This window comes from Nicrophorus vespilloides, unplaced genomic scaffold (genome assembly GCF_001412225.1).
Source record: "Nicrophorus vespilloides isolate i.1.1-1 unplaced genomic scaffold, Nicve_v1.0, whole genome shotgun sequence".
In the NCBI taxonomy this organism is placed as follows: Eukaryota; Metazoa; Arthropoda; class Insecta; order Coleoptera; family Silphidae; genus Nicrophorus; species Nicrophorus vespilloides.
The window spans coordinates 68,068-88,935 of NW_017097429.1; the positions used below are offsets into that span (position 1 = coordinate 68,068).

Genomic DNA, 20,868 nt, shown 5'->3' on the forward strand with positions numbered 1-20,868 from the left:
TCTCTTACATTAATTATGCACTTTAAAATAATTGCAACAAGAAGTAATGTGAAATATGTTAATTATTGCAATCAATAATTGTTGATATTAATTAATTATTCATTAATTTTCATCACTAATTTCTATTCACTTACTAATATATTTGACCAAGTATAACTACTTCCGGGATATCTAATAATAATAATATTTATGAACAAAGAATATTAAACTTATATTATTTTATTTGAAAATGTTATTAGTCCATGAAAAATAATGAAATATTAATTGAATAAAAATACAGTGGAACCTCGCATAACGAGCATTTGGCTTAACAAGCAAAATATTTTGTAAGAAAACTGAGTCGCAAAATGGAACGCATTATCGTATATTACATTAGTTTATATGGGGAAAATTGTTTCACTATACGACATTTTGGAATGTATTATCCATTGTAATGTGTACCTAATTATTTGCTTTCGTATAAATGGAATTCTTTTATACAGTTTATTTTTATATGAATTTAGATCCTTAACTAGTCCGGTGATGCGACTTGGAATTTGGACATTGATTGTTGTTCGTTTCTATAGATATAAATACATTACAGTTAGGCTATTTTTCAATTAATTTTCTTATTTTCATTTAAATATGTATTATTGAAGTAATAAAAACACTTGAACACTTTAAATTTTCAAATCGAATTAATAGCAAAATATTATAGCAACATCAATAAAACTGTTATTAAAAAAAAAACATGAAAATTAGATCTATTGAATCGATCTAATTTTCATGTTTTTTTTTAATAACAGTTTTATTATTTTTAGGTAATAATTATAAAATTTAAAATAAATGTTGATTTAATACTTAAAAAACAAAAATAATATCCTAATTAATAACATTTGTTCATGTATCTATGAATATAAAATAGGATACATTTATTTAAGAAAAAATGTACGGACTTGGATGAGGCCGAATCCTTCTGACTTCTTGTTTAACAATCATGGCATGTCAATCGATAGACGAGGTTAAAATATATTGGAATACAATCAATTGCGAAGAGATCAAGCAGATAATAAAAAAATAATATTCAAAACACTGATTTAGAATTCTTATCATCTTCAATTTGCACTTTCTGTTTGTTGACAAGACTATGGACTTTTATTATTTACAATCTATTCTTCATCAACATTTAATAGATAGATAGGAAAATAAATATAAATGTATAATATAACAAAATAACTATTATATATAAAAAAAGCTATTCATAGTGCCTCAAACGTTATACTTACTTTAGAAATGTATGACTTGACAACAGTGTTCCTCAAGCTGGGTCACTATCCAATATTAGGTCGCGATACAGCGAAATGACACCATATGCCAAAGTTGTATGTTATAAAACAATTGGCTTGCAGTTCAAAGAAAATCTGCTTTAAAACCTTAGTAGTAATAGCCTAATTAATAAAAAAATAATCAAAATCTCAAATGTTTTTTATGAGGAAATGAGTTTGTAATGTATAAAATAAAACAATATCACGTCTTAAGTTGTCATGATCTTTTTCGTCGTATGTGACAGTTTGTGAATACTGAACATTTACTATATCCTTTGATCATTGAATATATAAGAATTTATATAGTCTGATTATAGAAAGGACTATATGAAAAGTGTTGAATTTTGCAAAATATCGATATATACCTATTCTACTAATCCGCAAATTGATGACATTTCTGTAATACCAGAAGTACTAAAACTTAATGTTGATGTTGCAAAAGTTATAAAGGTATTGTATTCTAATTACAATATTTATAACCAACATTTTAGCCAAGACACTGAACCGAAACAAACATACCATGACATAGACCTTGAACTGATTGAGGCTGGTCAGCTCTTGAAATTAGTGAACTTATATTTTAGTTTAATTAATATGGGACAATTGTTTCATTATCATTTGTCAAGATTTTTTTAATCTCGACTATTTTATTTCTTTAATAATTATTATAAATAATTCGAATAATAAAATTATAAAAAATTTCCGAAATAATGATTTATTTTTATATACAAATATATTCAAAATAGTTACGCAAAGAATAAAATTAAATTTTTAAACAAAGAGTATAATTTATATATCACCTTGAGCATAATTATGTAATTAACAGTCATCTTTTATAATAATTCATAAATCAAGATTTAATAGAAATTTTAATTATGATTATATACAAATAAATGTATAATTAATTTGAAGTTACAATTTTAAATTATATATACTTATATAATAATTATATTATTAGCGACTTGAATCAGAATAAAAACAAATTACATATAAATAAATCAACGAACATATCAACGAATAACTCATTCGAACATATTATTATAATTAGTGTTTTGTTCATTTTTCTTCCATTAAGAAGTTTAGTGAAAATATTTATTTGGACAATACCAGTCTGGATTGAAAATTTGAAAACAAAGTAAATTTTAATTGAGCAAAATAAAAACAAGTCTCGATTTTAAAGACTTCGATTAGTCCGATTTCAATTAGTTCAGTATATATACGGAAAGATTGCTTTATTCAAGTACAGGTATCCCCAGACTTACAAACTATTTCCGTTCTAAAGGATTGTTCGTAAGTCGGGAGAAGTTTAAAAATTTCAAAATATATTTATTACTTATATTTACTTACCACACTTTATCATAGATTTTACGTAAGTCGGTGAATTAACTATTTTTGTGTAGAAAAAAAAAATGAAAATTAATATTTAATATACTCAGGTTTCTTTTGAATATTAATATGAATTTTGCTAAGTTATTCCAAAAAAACAATGCCTAAATAAATCAATTTTAGAAAACAATAATTAACGAATTTTATTATAAAAGAATAATTGAACAACAATTTTTATAATAAAAATATCTCATGTTCATGTAAGAAATATTTACACGTGAAAATGATGAAATTTATTTTTTCGATAAGTATCTCTCATCTTCACTGAAATACCAGCAAATAATTTTACTTTATAATATTGTTATTGTACTTCAGATTAAAATTTACACGTGGTGGTAATTAAGTTTTGATTTATTCCGCAGACGAAGAAGCAAACAAAAACATTCACTATCGAAACGGGGTGTTGTACACAGTCGATTTCGATTACTTTGCGTAATTGTTATAATTATATCTGCATTTATGAAGTAGGAAACGGCACGACCTTCGGAATTGCCATTGCTATTCGGTGTAATCTCTTTTCACCCAAACACATATCATTTTATTTATAACCACACGATCTACCAATAATTATTCTTTATGTGCGTTACATCTTGCTGCGGAATTCTCGATGCGATCATATACACCTTCCATATTAGTTACACCTTCTTCAATTTTGCTCGCACCGCAAGTCACGTTACAGAATAAAACACAAATGCTCGTGCAATTAACTCGGATTCCTTGTTTTCTTTTTTGATGCAACCTGTGAAAACTGTAGATATTTACAATTAATATGAATCATTTATTATACAACTTTGTTGTTTTGTTTTATTATTGAATGGACGTAATTCAGAACCTATAACAGTCATTTCCATTTAAAATTCTAAGGTAAATATTTTTATGTAAATTATTAATGGTGCACAAAAATTCTATTGATGATTCATCTACAATGTAAAAAATAAAATAAAATACAAAGTAAAATAAATTCTGTTTCGTAATGCAACAGTCACAAAAAGTAAACAAAAATAAACAATTGCAAAAGAAATTTAAAAACTGAATTAATCATATTCAAATATAATAATGTCAGGCAAGTTAAATTGAATGAGATGATTGAATTTCATATGTTAGAAAAACAAGTTAATCTTTTATTGAGTTATTTAGATTTATATCGTTAAAAATATATTAGTTGTCTTGTTTATTATCTTGATGAAAATATATTGTTGATAACTATGAGAATTGCCAAACTTAATTAGAAAATGTTAATGTTAAATGTAATTTTATAACTTAGAACTTAAGGATTTTGAATTTTCCAAAATGTCATGTCAAATGAAATACAATAAGTTATTTTTTATATGCATTGTCGATTGCCTGGGATTCAAATATATCTGGACACTGTGGAATAACTCGTAGTTATATCGTTGTGGTGTACTAGTGGAGATTTTAAGGAATGCTAGAGGTGGAGGTTGGAGTTTTTATGATAATGAACACTTTATCATTCACTATAAGATTATTAACAACTTCTATGTCTAGATTCCAGTTGCTAGGTTTGTTACTAGGATTTTTATGAATCTAACTAGGACTCAGGAGGACTCTCCTCTAAGACTTAAACTATCTTGGATTAGCGATTAGCGACAAACTTGGACTAGGGCTAACTTTGTATTATATAAACATCCTATTTTATAGTAGCGAATTAACATAGTGGGAGTATAATATTTAGTAGTGAAGTTTGTACTAAGTTTGTACGGGTCTATATCGCAAGCCCGACAACCGAAAGTCTATCGAAATTTCGACGTTTGAAATCTCGAGTATATCGAAATCCCGACGGGCTTGCGATTGCCACCGATACATGAATAAAATAATAAAGGTTAATATAATATAACCAATAACGGTTATACATAACAACATAAGATCAATTGCAACAAATAATTCAAAACTGTTAATATAAGGTTTAAGAAATATTATTTTTCTTTTACAGGACAAATTTCAAACAGAAACTTTGAATTGAATAGAATTTTTATTAAAAAAATATTTTTAGATATTTTTATTAAACTATTTTGATGTGTAGTTTTTAACATGGATCATTTTATAATCTTGATTTCCATTTCTCCGAAGAAAGATTCTAGAATCTAAATATGAATCTGGACTTGAACTTTCTTGAGTTTTTGTGAAAACATTGAATAGGAAGAATTTTACAAATGTGATATTTTTCAACTTTACTTTTTGAATATTTATTACGTCTAATTAAATATAATTATTTAAAACAAAAATACAAAGTTGCTTCTTCTAAACGTTTATAGTCTTCAATAAAATAATCTCGTAGCGGCATGCAATAAAGGTAATTCTAACAATCGTTTATTACTTTAAGATATTTCCCACAGATTGATTATAAATAAACATTTCTGCGGCAAATTGTTTAATAAAAAAAAGAACCACTCATACGTGTCGTTGCGCAACACTTTATATTGCATTGGAAAAATCCCTTTTTTTTTTTGTTAATTCTTATTTGTTATGTCCGAAACTTCACTTCAAACATAAATAATTTACTAGTCATATCTGTTATTCAAATTTTATAAGAGTATTTTATTTTAATTATTTTTTGCTCAGGTGAAAGGATTTATTGATTAATGTCCCTGAAGGAATCAGATTTTTCTCACATCCGTTCGTCTTATTGTTTATTTGCTTTCTCGTTCTTCTCGTTTAATCATAATTGCTTAAGTGCTGTAAATATTATTATTTGTTAGGTTCATCAGACAATTCGTGAGTTGTAGTATCCATGAAGCAGTCATTTCATTTTCTTCTTCTTTAATAATCGGGCATCGTGCAAACCCGCTAATTATTTCCTTTTAATTAACGACTCGAGCATTTATAAACGTTTAAACAATTAACACCGTCTGGGTTTTCAAACACGCAATTTGCATTTTAATTCATTTAAAATTCTAGCTTTGGATTCATATTTCACCTCTTCTTGGAGACTGTGATTCGCATTCAAATAGTACACAAATTTCTATTATAGGCAACTTTATTTACATCCACATTTTACTTGTTACTTAATAAAATATATAAATAAAGAACATTAGCACAATAATAATTTCAATATATTTGTATAAATTTAGTATAATTTTATATTAGAATATGATATGATAATAATAATTTAAAACATTATTTATTTTTTATTCAGTTTGTAACATTGTGAACAGTAAAGTTGTCTACCAATTTTTTATCATCATAAACTGTTAATTTTCACGTGTTTTTGAAGATTGTTGTATTAAATAGCGTTAAAATCTAAGTGCGTATAAATAGAATAATACAGTAAGTACTAAATTATTAATAATTAAACATGTTGCATCATATTGCATTATTTTAGATATGGATTTCACATGTATTTGTTGTCGTGTGGCTTTCAAGGATAGTGAAATCCAAAGGATGCACTACAAAACAGATTGGCATCGATATAATCTTATGCGAAAAGTCGCTGATTTGCCGCCTGTAACAAGTGAAGAATTCCAGAGGAGGGTTATAGCTCAAAAGGCTAGTGACAAATTGCAGCAGCAAGACACCAAGCAATATTGCAAGTGCTGTCGTAAGACTTTCAGCAATTTCAAAACATATGAGAATCATTTATCTTCAAAAAAACATAAAGATCTGGCTGAAAATTATGTGGAGCCTGTAGTGAAAGTAAATAATATGGAAGTTGATAAAAAAGAAGTTAATGTTGAGAGTGATGTTGAAGAAGATGATGAGGATATTGAGGAAGTTGATTCAGATGAATGGGATGAGGATATGGTAGTGGATGTAAGAAACTGTTTATTCTGTTTGCATCATAGTAAAAACTTGGTGAAGAATTTGAAGCATATGTCAGAAATACACACATTCTTCATTCCTGATATAGAGTTTTGCACTGATATTAATGGTCTCATTGAATATTTGGCACAGAAGGTTGAGCATGGTTATATTTGTTTGTGGTGCAATGAGAAAGGCAAGACTTATTATACAGCAGCAGCTACCAGAAAGCATATGCTGGATAAAGGTCACACTAAAATGATACATGATGGTGCAGCTTTGGCTGAATATACAGACTTTTATGATTATTCCACTTCGTATCCTGATGGGGAAGATGAAACTGTTGATTCTAACCAGGAGGTGGAAATTCCTGAGATGGAAGGAAACGAATTCCAATTGGTTTTGCCCTCTGGTTCTGTGATTGGACACAGAAGTTTGATGAGATATTATAAGCAAAGTATTGATCCAAACAGGGTTGTTGTTGTAAGGAAGAATACGAACAAATTGCATAAGGTTTTGGCCTCATATCGCGCATTGGGATGGACGCCGGAACAGCAAGAAGTTGCTGCAAAGTACGTTCATTTTAAGATTTTCGTATGCAATAGACGTTAATTTATTTCTGTTTTCAGGAGAGCCAGGGATATTCATCATATGAAGAGATTGATTTCCAAGTATCGCATGAAACTGGGAACCAAAGCAAACAAGTTGCAAACGCATTTCCGGCAACAAGTCAACTTTTAGACAAATTCATTTCATTATTTATGTTATTACAATATATATATGTTACTTTATTTTGTTATATATAAATATTTGTAGAAATTATGACATAAAAACAGGCAATTTTTGAACTTTGTTTTCTCAATTGTAATTAAATTATATAGAAATGATAATGTATGTTGAATATGTAATACCTGTACCAAGATAAACAATTAATGATTTTATGAAAAAAAAAATGATTTTATTATAAATATAATAGCATTTTCTAATACATCATTGTAACTATGGTTATCTACTTAATTTACTACTATTGAATTGAATCAAGGCTACGTGTTTTCTGGTGATTTCATAATATGGTTTTGGCCATAACTGTTCTAGAATGTTGCACAAAGCCGCTCGCCCACAAAAATTCAAATTGTTAAAAAAAGTTGGTGTTGGATTAGTTCTCGCTGAAACAGCTGCATTTGTAGTCTCATATTTTGGTTGGAACAAACTGAACTCTGATCGAGGTACGAATATAAATCGATATCATAACCTAACTTAATCTAACAAATGTCGCATCTATTTTAAGAATTCCGATATTACATGAGAGAGAATTATCCACCAATTTTGGAATTATACTACACCTTAGGTGAAAAAATAAGTACTTCAAATATTCGCGCGATTGATAACAGCTATTGGGAAGTACAAGGAAAGTAAATGGACCGCATTGTTAAATCAGTTCTTTATTTAGCTGGGTTTGGTGGTCTTGGCTACTCATTACTAACATTCTGCAACCCAAGCTCTAATAAAGATTTAACACAATATAAAGTAAGTGATTCATTTATAAAAATCAATATGATTGTGACAACTGACACAAAATGTCATCCATTTGTAGAACTACCCAGGCTTTGAGAAGAACCCAGTGGAGCGTGTTAAGGAGAAGCAGAGATTCGTCAATATAATACAATCAGCAAGTGAATCAGAGGAACCAGTTTATATGTCAAAGGATCAGTTCAAGAAGCTATGTCAGAAATAACCATGCAGGACAAGTTGGATTTCTTAAACAAACGTGAAACTGAGCGTAAATTGAAATCCAAGCAAAATGAAAAGGGGTCAGTGGAAAACGAGAAAGTTGATTACTTTGAAAAAGTAGTTGCTGAGAAAAAATCCGAAATTAAGGAGCTAATAGAACAATCCTCACAAATAGCACAAAAAGATAAACTGGCAGAGCATTTTAATAAGATTTCTAATAATATACTAACATTGCAAAAATACATTGCTTCAAATAATTTGTTCCTTAGAACTTATGATATTAAGGTTTATCAAGAAAGCATCACATCTTTAAGTAATGAAGTTAAGGAGTTGGAAGATAAATTATTACCTAAGAAGAGATTTAATTTCAAAAAGAGATCAGATGTGGTTAAAGCCAGCAATGTGACACAGGTGCAGCCTGTTAAATTGGACAAGGTAGATATTGATGTTGGTGATTGTGGTTTCAAGGACTTAAATGATCAGGAACTCAATTTGAATCGAGAAGAAGTTTTCAAGAAGGATGTTGCTTTAGCAAATCTTGAAAATTGCACAGTTAAGATCTATGGTACACCATCCACTTTGCATTTATCAAACATCAAGAATTGCAAGATTTATTCTGGACCTGTTTCCACCTCTATTTTCGCTGATGGATGTATCGAATCTACCTTGGTTATAAGTTGCCAGCAGTTAAGATTGCATAGTTCTAAGTCTGTTAATATATATCTGCATGTTACTAGTCGCGCTATCATGGAGGACTGTACTCACATCAATGTGGCTCCATACAATTTGGAATACGATAAACTTGCTGAGGATTTCGAAAGGGCTGGCTTGGATCGTAATGTAAACAACTGGTTAAGCGTAGACGATTTTAATTGGTTAAATGTTGCAAAGGATTCTCCCAATTGGAATCAAATGGAAGAAGCTGATAGGGTTCCTAGTTTTTTTATTTGAGTCTCTTACATAATACTATAAAAGCTTTTTAAAATGTACTTTAGTATTTTTAATTCATTCTACTTTATATAATATAAAGAATCATTTAAACATCATATCCAACAATGTGGCGTTTACCAATACATTCTCCAACATAGAACCAGCAGAGGACCTCAACAGTGATCAAGGTGTTTAACCAGGCTTCCCTGATTGGCATTTCCTTCCATTTGCCAGTTTTAGCTCCCCTCATGATGTTGGCTACAAAAAGAAGATACTGTATTTACTGAGTTTCAAATAAATTTGATAAGAAACTTACCAATGCCAGCACGGATTTGTGGAATATCTCCTGGGCTGGGGGGTGTCAATTCAACCTTCGCATATTTAAGGAAAGTTTGCACCTTTGGTCTGCCCTCAGACAACAACTCTACAAGATATATATTTTGAAGTTATGTAATGATCTTTCAATCTTTTTCCTATATTTTTTGACATTTTGACCCAATATACAGGTTAGGTTACGTAATTTGTACAATAGAGTAAATTCTTTGAATAGTTTGGTAATTGCAATTAACGATCACCAGCTTTTCATATTAAAATTTCATTTTTAAAATTACTTACGTTTAACAAGTCCTGATACCTTGGCTGCCATTTTTCCTCCCAATAAGAATTTCGCCTTCAGCTGAGATGATAGCGAGGAAATTGATTTGACACTGCGCTTAAGCCAGTTGTACCAATAGTATAAATAAATAGGCGCCATCTATTGGTGATTAAGAAGTTACAGTATACAATACTATTAAATTTATATACCTCTAGATATATTTAATATATTATACTATTACTTAATGTATATTTACTGATATTGAATTGTTAATATTTTTATTTGTTTTTGGAAAAAGAAACATTGGTAATCCTGACATGGTCGACTTCAATATGGCGGATGGCGACCAGGTGATTTTACCAGTGGAGAAGAAATATAGTAAGTTGCAAATTCGCAAGTTTAGACGTAGTAAAAATCGCCGACTGAGACGTAAACGAAGTAATTTGCGTTTTCGGAGAGAGTTGAGTGTTGGTAGAATATCTCGCGCCAGTTTAGAAGTAATCGATATATCCGACATGGAGTGCAATCCGCATTTTGGACAAACCATCACAGAGGTCGCTCAATGGCAGGGCCAACATGCAACCGCCTACTGGAAGTCCAGAGCGATTAGCTTAGAATATGAAAATCGTATGTTGCATGAACATATTAAGAAGCTCTACTTGGGACAAATAGATGAATGTAAGGAGTTGAAACACGAGGAAGAACTGGAACCAGAATGGAAGAACGAAGAAGAAGGACAGAAGAAACGAAGATGCAAAAATAAATGGCGAGACGATAGGGATGCTGATGTACCCCGCGAAGAGGAGAAAATGATACAACATATAAAACACATGAAAGACTTGTATGGAAACAATGCATCTAAGATCAATGGAATGGAGGTTGCCGTTCAATTGAACTACGATTTTCATTCAACAAAATCAGTGTATTGGCCCAATTTACCTTTAAATTTATAATTTATTGATATTATATTTTTGATATTCCTTTTTATACATAGTATTATTTAATTATAATAAAATAAGTTACATAAATACAATTGCGTTTTATTACAATTTATCAAAACATTATAGCTTGAAGCTACAACAATGCTATTGCTGTGTAATTTCACATTAAAAAAAGGGAATTGTTCATGCAACTCAAGTGTAAGCTTAAATTATTACCACTTTCACTCAAAACATCTATAAATTAATTAAGCTGTTCAAAATGTTACACAGTTCCGACGAAGATTGATTTTACTATTCTAGCGCGTTTCGATAATTGAAACATTGCTTCGGTGATGAAATGTGCACGAACAACATCGTTCACATAGTAAATATATGAGTTGTATAATAGAGATGGAGTTAAAAAGGGCGTCCATCTGAAACAATGAAAAGACAATAATGAAGTGCATTTTTATTGAATACAGGCCAGAGGAGGTTCTATTCATGGGTTAATTGGACGATGCCCCAAGGCCAAAAATGTAATTTTTGATTTATTCTTTATACAATACTAAGTATTATTGGTGTTTATTTATATTGAATCTGCATTCGAGCTAAAGTATCAAGATTAATTTAAGAGACGGTGAGGTGATTCTAGTTATCAAACGAGTTTAAAGTATTCTGGACAAATAGGTTGGAGTTTTAGTAGGATGAGGACGATTAATAAATTTAACACCAAGAACATTTATAAAATAAACTACTTTGTAAAACCACGTAGTCAATAACAAAAAACCTTCAAGTGAAACACATTACATTAAATAAATGTATGTATTCTTCATATATTATCAAACATAAAATACGATTTATTAAATCATTTTATTAATGAACACTAGGTTTGACTTTTTACTTATTTTAATACAATGTTGTATAATAATAAATACTACTGTTTACTAGAATATTCGTGTGGAATCTCAGTTGAGAGTTTTGGTTCATTAACATGATTTCCCTAAAAGTGAAACCTGTCTAATGTTATTTGTTTTTGTCTATTAAAGTGGAGAAGATTTTCGGTTAGATATTCTAGTTTTTGTTTGAAATTTGAAACCGGATTTTTGTCGAATTTCTTGTTCGAGTTTCAAGTTGTTCGAAGTGCGAGGTTTCTATTTAATAATAGAAAAATATGAATGCACGTAACTGAAACATTTGATAATATTAGGTATTAGAATCTAGGCTAAGTAAAACGTATAACAATAAGTCAGAACAGGTCCTCCTAGATCAGTCATCGAGTCCAACCGTTCGTCGCATTCGGCCGTTTCGATTGTGCGTGTTTTTTGTTCTGGGCGCGGGAATTGTTAAATGATAAAGAGTTAAAGGAATCGAAGTGTCAATGTGATGACAATAAATTGAGGATAACGTTTGGTGCGGTTTGAAATGTATATTATATGAGCGAGGCAATCTCTTAATGTGTGTATAATATATAGATGCGTGTACGAGACGGTGGTTTTGCTTGGTCTTTAAAGAGGAAACTAGTGGCTTTGTCATCCAGGCAGCAGCCGCACAACGGACAGGACAATGCTCAAAATATAAACAAGGCTCGCTTTTGAACCGAAGCTCCCGAAGCCGACGTTACATTTTATTATACATATTATGTGGACACACCAAGTCGCCATCGCGCTCTTCTAGACTTCTTACCGTTGGTAGGAAGGCATTCCGCAAACGAATGGTAATTGTTTTGCCAAAATAAACCCCCCATTTGCATAAGCACTCTCCTCTCTTCATCTTATACATTTCTCTTTGTCTTTCTCTTTCTCCATTAGATTTCATATAAGCCATCCGTACGCTGCATTCAATAATATGCCTTTATCTTTCCAGGAATCACGCGTATAAATAAACATCTAATTAAACAAGATTCCTCGTACCATTGTGGGTATACAGAAAACTAACCAACGATACGAAGCAGTAGTGGACTTTACAGAAGGAATAATAATAATTTGTCATTAAAATAACTTTCGTAAATTTAACAGTTAAACGTTTTACTATCAGATGATCATTTCTGAAATCCCATTAAATTAGAATCAAATATTTATAACATTTATTTCTCTTAATCAAGTTATTTGTTTTCATGAAATCAACAATTTTTGTTTATTGCAACTAAATGATGATTATATAGATGACATCCGGAATAAACGCAATTTAATAAATTTTAAAACAAGTGAAGATGCGCACTAGGCATCTTCACTTATTATAATTAAATGAGAAAGTTTATATAGGCTGTTTTCGGAATCTGGCATTGTCATGCTTCAAAATGACTCCTTTCAGGTTAATCAGAGATAACTGTTTTATGCAACTAGTGTTTTAAACCAAACTTCCACTCTCAATTATGTCCCTGTTTTTGGAATTAAATTGGATGATTGGTAAACTTACCACTCTACTAGAATTTTAAAAATCATTTGTTTGCGACAAAGTTTATAATTGAGTATTCTAGAAAATTACTAGAATTCCTCGAGGAATTTGGTAAAGTATACAAAATAGGTATGTATAACAAACACAATGATGGCAATGTATTTGTTTTTAAAATATGTTTCTCTTTGAATCTTGAATTGAACTTTAAAGTTTCACATATATCATGCAATATGAAAAATTAAATAAAAACTATGGTCTTTCCAACTCTATAACTTGTCCAAATTTGGTCACTATTAATATATATTTTTAATCACTACTGCTAGATTATAAATAAATATTTATTACTTTTTATTTGCCAATTAATGTTTATAAAAAATAAGATGTTAGATATTTCATTAGTTTTCAACTGAACGTAATTCACTGTTATTAACAGGAAAAATAAAAGTGGTTTTGAAATTTTAAATCAATAATTACTTAGCAACTTCTGCATCAGCTTCAAATATGGAAGGCAGGTAACGAACAAAATTTGGCTTGGTCATGAATTGAAATAACTGAACAACATCTGATGCAATTGCTAGAACATCTACTTAAGTGATGCTATTATTTCGATCTGGAATTCGGAAATAATTCTGGTTTATGAGTTAACAAAATTAATATCAATTCAGTTAAATATTTATTTAATATATATTCTATATACATTATATTCTATGTACAATAAGTAGATATATCATAGCAGTACCTCGGTTTGTTCGGGTAATCAGTTAAGCCAATATCTCGCACTTTTTAAATCGGATTAATGAAAAGAAGTGATTATTTTACTTTTCTCAAGAATTTAGAAGTAATGATTAAAAAATAAAATCCTTCATTTGTCAATTTCTGTCTACTTTTCATATTATTTTGTATGATATCAATTTGAATAATATTCAGTGATTTTATTACAATTTGATAATTAATCAAGTAATTTGAAGAGATTTAAGTTTTGAAGCTACGCATTAACATATTATTATATAAATCTAGTTATTCCATTATTATTTTAAACGTATTGATATTTTCACCCTATGTCAAAGCTTAAAAAATGTTATGTTATTAATATAAATATTGGGTCGCACGGCATAAAGGTTGAGAAACGCTGATATAAATATATATGATATAAAAATAAATATTTTTTAGGTATTTGGACTTAATTTGTTAAATTATTTAATTAATTGATTCGTTATAAGTTTGGATTGATTTATCATCTGATACTGTGGGAAATTAATACCAATATAGGTATTCCCCGACTTACGAACTCTCGGACTTACGAACAAAATTTTAGAAGCTCTAACTTGTTGCAAGAAGTTATATAATGATAAAAAAAATTAACTGTCCAAACAAAAATTGATAATTTCTTTTATAAAATATAATTTTTTCAAATTTATACACTCTGTAATAAGGAATTTAACATATATAAAAGTAAAAACTATAATAATATTTTTAAATTTTTAAAATTTCCCCGATTTACGAACAAATTTGATTTACGAACAACCTTTTCGAACGGAACTAGTTCGTAAGTCGGGGTATACCTGTATTATAAAAATGTACTGCAGATTAATGTGAACTTAACAAGGTATTACTTTAGAAGATTGTACTTGGTAAATTGAATAGCTTCATAAGGTTTGTTTAATACAGTTGCAACATTTATGCAATATCCTTTTAATAAAAGCTCATATGCAACGTATAATCAGGTGCATACATACAACGAAAATGATGTTATTAAATAATTGATTTATCTTCTATAATTAAGGTGGAATTAATCTGTTGACCAAGAAAACGAAAACGAAATACAAAAAAATGTGTGCATTTGATTCGCTTTAGCGCAACGATGCGCTAGCGATAAGTTACGTTTATGTAAAGTAATAGAAAACTGTATACGAGGTGAGAGAGATGCGTGTGAAATAATAAGTGCTATTAATATCAACGTGGTCATACGATATAGGAGATACCGCATGCTTTTTGTATGAATATTAGTATTACATACAGTTTCACACCGGATTACAATTTTGCAACACATCGATTTTTACAATCCTCACATATACAGGGTGTTCATTACATAAATATTATTTTCTCTTTTGTAAATCCATATATATAATACATATACGAATATCTGCAAATTGATCGTAACCATAATAATTTACAATTCAACTCGTAATTATTCCGTTCTAACAAGGACTCATTACGAGTACATATTAAAACTTAATCATTAACGTTTTACACAGGTATGCTCATTTATATGAATTTTTCAATGTAGATAAAAATAATGATTTCCTTGCATCGTGAAACAAGTATAAAATCAGAATAATTGATATTACTTTACTGTTAATAGGTTGGATAGTCGAACAAGCAAAGTATTCGTTCACTCGACTTTCGTTCTAAGCATCTGGTATATCTAGGACGAAATGATAAATAGAGGAATACAGGCAATAAAATTTCACTATCGGCGTTTTTTTTATGGCGCAACGGAAAAAAAATTATAATAACACGTAATACGATTTTTATCTATAAACAACAAGGAAAATGTTGTGGTAAAGAGGATATTAAACGGTTAGTTTATGTGTCATTAATAAATAATAAGCTAATTAATTAACTGCTGCAGTTAAGGAAGAATTTTAATAGAAAAAAAAATATAAATATAAGCATGAGCTATTGAACAATCGGAACTTTCCACACGCATCAATAATCTTTATTACCGATTCATTGGCGAAATGTCAATTGGTAGAGGCTTTCGACATGATTTTGTAATTGATTACTTTAATAATCTATTAATAATTAATGTTTGTTTTAATTATTTATTTTATGTCCCCGTGAAATTAGTAGGAAATTAGTTATACTTGTTTCAATTTAGCTTTTCTCTTTAATAGTTCTTTGCATAATTGTATAATTATGTACTGTACAATTTCAATTTAGGTAACCTCGATTTAAAAATAAATAAAGAAAGATTTTGAACGAAATAAAAAATAAGTATTGTTTATACAGTTAATTTTACTCATATCATTGAATGATTATCAAATCAATAAAAGATGTAATTATTTCAAAACTAAAATATGGAAACTCTGTATACAGTGGAATTTCGCTTAACGAGCAATACGAATAGCAATGTTTTAGTTACTAAACTTGACTTAATAATGAAAAATATAGTCTGTTTATTTAATTTATTTTAACTTAACCCTTAAGTACTACGTATGGGTCACAGTGACCCAGCTTATATTTGTTTTCATTCGATTCTATTGTAATTTAATTATTATAGTGTATTTGGGTCAAAGTGACCCATCTATAGAAAATATGTTCTTGAAATATTATCAATATTTGTATTTGAAAGTGGAATAACTTTGGTATCCTACCAAAACGGAGAAAATCAGTAATTCTGATATCTAATACTGTGGATGAAAATGCAAAATAACCTGATATCATACATTTCTATAATGAGACAAAAGCAGGTTTAGAAGAGAAATGTGCCAATGGCTTTATTACATTGTATATTAAATATGTGTGTTAACAGTAGAGTTATATATGAATACATGAATACAAGTAGGATGTGCGTTGTGTGAACCATTATCGAATATGCAACAGATTCCCCGAAAACTTAGAATTCTGATTGCAAATATTATGCAGGTGAACTTTGAAAAGAAAGAGGTATTTTTATGTCCAACCAATTAGTTCTACTAAAAAAATGTTTTGAGCAATAAAATCAGTTAAATGATAATGATGTTAATTATTAATGACAAGATTCATTAAATGACAAGAATTAATATGTGGTTATTGAAAAAATCTCATTAACTACTTATAATTTTTAAAATTGTTACATTTAATTAAGAATTAATGAATGTTTAAAACACGAAAACTTTCATTATCTAATCGAAAAGTTTTTACATTGAAATACATTACATAAATATACAAACCCCTAAAAAATATATTCTTCCTATCAATTAATAATATAATGAAATACATACCCAAAATGACATAACACGTTTAAAGATGTTTAATTACTGCTTACAACAGGTTATTGCAACTTATTTTTGATAACAAATATCGATAGAAAATATCGTAAAATCATTTATTTTCAATAGCTACTATACATCACATTTCAATGTATCCTTTATCAGTGATTACTTTTAGATGAAGATGATACTTAAGCAGAAGCAATAATTTTTTTAGAAAAAGGTTTATCTGTTACCATTAAAAACTTTGTATTAATTGGTTGATAAATAAATTATATACACAATCTGCTTGAAAATGTTCTAATAGTTGTTACACAAATAGTTCATTCATTATATCCTAAAGGTATACGATTGCATCGCCATCTGTTAGTTTGTTCTAGAAATGTTCCTAATATTATATATTGTATACGGTCTATTCTACTTGTATAACGTAATTGTAGGAAATTATATTGAATAATATAGCATCTGGGCTTAAGGTAAATTCAATCCAGAAACAATCGATTTGAGTTTATTGGAAAAGGTGAAAGTATCCAACATCCTAAAACATCTTATTTACCATTTAGTGGTAACGTTAATAGCCTTCGGTCATTATGTTTTGTCTTATCACGAATTTAATTCCCTCTCAGCCGTTTCCGCAATGCAACCGTTACGCAACAATCCCATTCGGAATGGTTTAAATGCGATATCGGCTATTTCAATTCCTTCTTGTTCGCTCGTTGCTTGCTATAAGTATTTCACTTTTAGTGTCGTCCCGTCGATTGGTTGGCCGGTAATTAAATGGCTTGGCTAATGGCGAAAATTAAGAAAAATTATAATACGGTATTAAACCCATCTTAATTGCTAATTGTTTCCGGTAAACATAAAAAAAAGAAATAAAGAATGAAAAGTGGGAGAGAAGTAAAAAAGTGTGTCTGGTAAAAGAATTCAGTTGCTCAACTTTTATAAAGCTGTTAATTGCGAGAGAGAACGATAGATCATCGTTCTGAATTTATTTTTTTTATTTTGCGGCTTTCTTTGGATGGATTATATACTCCAATTAAGACACTGCTTCTTGACCTAAGGGTAACTCGGTGTATTTGCAGAGCCGCTAGTGTAATTCAAGCTTTTGGAAGAGTGCAAGAGGAGAGTCGTATATCGATTTGTGTGTTGAATGCATGAAGTGCATAAATAAAATTAATAAGTGTGTATGCACATTTAGAAAGCGTTTGCATATTGCCTTTTAATGGTCTGGCTTATGAATGTACTTGATTTTTAATATGAAATTGTCAAGTATTCTTATGCAACATTGTCGCGTATTATATTATTTAGATATATTTAATTGTTTTTCAGAAATGCTACATTGTAATTTCAAATAGTCATCCGTGTCCGTAGATTTTCTCTAATATTTTCACAGTGGCGTAGCATAAACTTAAGTCTAATATAAAATGGAAAAATAAAATATAAAATTTGAAAAAATATGATTATATGAAAATGTATCACAATTATTGGTCCTTAAAATAAATATTCATTATAATTTTAAGTCACACTTAGCAAAATATTATTTCTTGTGCAGTTTGTAGTTATGGAGTTATGAGTTAAAAATAAATAAAATATAAACATGAAAATTTCTGAAATATTTGATGTAATCATATTTAGTTCTATTTGGTTATTTTTATAAATACAGTAAGACCTCGCTTTAGATACGTGTGATGAAGCTCCTGGCTCCTCTGATAATATTGATTTTTTGGCGATAAAATCGTCTAGAGTCATTTGTCGCTTTCTTTTTCTTTCATTAAGCAAATGTTGGTAGCAAGCGATCGCATCCAAAACTCCTCTTCTTGTTTTTGCACTCCTGTCAAAATTTGGATCATTCGCTACAATCTGTAGCAAGTTACTTTGGTTCGTCTTCAGAATAAGGCTCTCATCAGAAACTTGCAGAAACTCCTGTATATATTTTGAGCTTTTTAAGGTTTCCAGCAAACCGCGTTATAGTAAATCAGCGTTAATCGAAGCAGTGCTAAACAAGGTCTTACTGTATAATCATTCCGTGTGCATTGCTGAATTAACCCATTAAGTGGTTATGTTGTATATATTCGTCATGGTCTCTTGTATTGCGTAGTGCTTATGACGAATATATTCGCATCAAGATTACATACAATGTATCAATCCATTTAAGGGTTTAACTATATATTTTATCAATTATATATAATTTATCAATTTATTATATATTAATGTGACTTCGTTTAACGCTTGTCATCCAGAAACGCATCTTAAACGTTAAACGAGGTCTTACTGTACTTGCATATCAGATATTATAAAATTAAGCAGTATATATTTAAAGAGCTTATGAACCTAAATAACATGAACCATAATAAACTTAAGTCATATATATTATTTAATCAATTATTGTTTTTTGTTTTGCTAAATTTTATTTGCTCTAATTCGAGTAAAAGAGCTAACGACTTTGAGTAAAAGAAATAGACTTTCCGCAAATTTTATAAAATTATTTTTGTTTGTTCTTTTTTTTATTAACTATTCAAATATTAATTGTAATACATATTTTTTAGATAGCTAGTTTTAGATATTGAAAATCAACAAAAAGTTAAAGAACAAACTTTGTCTTACTGTAACGTAAATGTAATAAAAATAAGAAAATATACAAACTCTCTAAACTGAAATTAGTAGTGACGCCACTGTAAAAGAAATATTGTTACGACTCATGTCAAGAGTCAATTACGAATGTAAAGTATTAACCATTTTCAATTCGTTCCTAATTTGTTTATACATATATGTATTATTAATTAAATTTATTAATTAAAATAGTAATTACTTAAATATCATGAAATATCTCCAGCATCTGCGTATATAACTATTTTTAGTCACAATTACTTAACAGATTTATTAATAAACACTTAATTTTTTAGATGAATTAGAAATTTTTGACATATATTTTGTCCCAGACATCTAAAGTTTTTTATTTTCTGCTTTATTGCGCAGTAAAGTTTTATATTTTTGAAATTGTAAAGAAAAATAGCATAATAGCAAGTAATTTTCTTCACAAAAGTGTGTCCGTATTCAGCTGAGATAAATAAAAACTAAGAAGTCTTCATTATTTCCGTTATTTAATAACCATTGGTCTTTCTATCTTTAAAAACAATATTCGTATTTAGGCAAAACCAATACAAATAAAGCATTATGGATAAAAAATGCAACTATTATTGATATAGACTATAGTTTGTTACTATAGTTTATATCAATAATATTGTTAATGTTATTCTCAAAGTGTGGGTCGCGACCACTCAGAGGGGTCGCAAAAAAATAATGTCAGATCAATCCTGGTTGTTTTTGTACATATACTAATTCTTCGGGGGGTCGCAGAAATTTTTTATGTTCAAATGGGGGTCGCAGACACTTTTTATGTCCAAAAGTTTGAGAATCACTGTCCCTTGTTGCTCGGTACGTATTTACTTTTACACGGTTTAGACATAAATGTTGAAAATAAAGTGGTTATGACGAAAAGGTACAATTTTCAATATTTATGTTTGATTTATGCACCTTAAAAAACATAATTAATACACAACGAAATTATGTGTTTTTTGCATATTTTTGATTTTTCTCAGGAAACTATCTACTGTGTAAATCGGGGGATAAGTGTACTTTCTTATGAATCAATTAAAATGTACAAATAATATAAATACTAATATTGCAATACTTTGTCAATCATTTATCAAGAGATATTATTACATTACCATTTAGAAACGAAAATTCTTAAGAATGAAATTTAGAATTTTAGTAATAAGACATAAGAAATTTACAAAATCTTATTTCCATACAGTTTTATAAGTAAATTATGAACTCAATATAATTTAATTTTCATTTGTTCCAATAGACTATATTAA

The 20,868-nt window shown here is 29.0% G+C and overlaps 4 protein-coding genes across 4 annotated transcripts; 3 read left to right on the plus strand and 1 right to left on the minus strand.

The window, feature by feature from the left end:
* The first annotated feature begins 5,861 nt into the window (after positions 1–5,861).
* LOC108560060 (zinc finger protein 622) lies at positions 5,862–7,336 on the plus strand. The gene is made up of 3 exons (XM_017917488.1): positions 5,862–5,975; positions 6,031–7,018; positions 7,076–7,336. Exons 2-3 carry the CDS (start codon positions 6,033–6,035, stop codon positions 7,185–7,187), a joined length of 1,098 nt encoding a protein of 365 aa, XP_017772977.1. The 5' UTR covers positions 5,862–5,975; positions 6,031–6,032; the 3' UTR covers positions 7,188–7,336.
* Positions 7,337–7,857: 521 nt separating this feature from the next.
* On the plus strand, positions 7,858–9,166 carry LOC108560075 (tubulin-specific chaperone C). Its single transcript, XM_017917512.1, has 2 exons — positions 7,858–7,973; positions 8,041–9,166. The coding sequence occupies exon 2, from the start codon at positions 8,169–8,171 to the stop codon at positions 9,126–9,128; it is 960 nt and encodes a 319-aa protein (XP_017773001.1). The 5' UTR covers positions 7,858–7,973; positions 8,041–8,168; the 3' UTR covers positions 9,129–9,166.
* LOC108560076 (ATP synthase subunit g, mitochondrial) lies at positions 9,154–9,876 on the minus strand. The gene is made up of 3 exons (XM_017917513.1): positions 9,723–9,876; positions 9,424–9,531; positions 9,154–9,365 (listed from the first exon to the last, which is right to left on the minus strand). Exons 1-3 carry the CDS (start codon positions 9,859–9,861, stop codon positions 9,214–9,216), a joined length of 399 nt encoding a protein of 132 aa, XP_017773002.1. The 5' UTR covers positions 9,862–9,876; the 3' UTR covers positions 9,154–9,213.
* Positions 9,877–9,998: 122 nt separating this feature from the next.
* LOC108560064 (gem-associated protein 8-like) lies at positions 9,999–10,677 on the plus strand. The gene has a single exon (XM_017917492.1). The coding sequence runs from the start codon at positions 10,020–10,022 to the stop codon at positions 10,653–10,655; it is 636 nt and encodes a 211-aa protein (XP_017772981.1). The 5' UTR covers positions 9,999–10,019; the 3' UTR covers positions 10,656–10,677.
* The last annotated feature ends 10,191 nt before the right edge of the window (positions 10,678–20,868 follow it).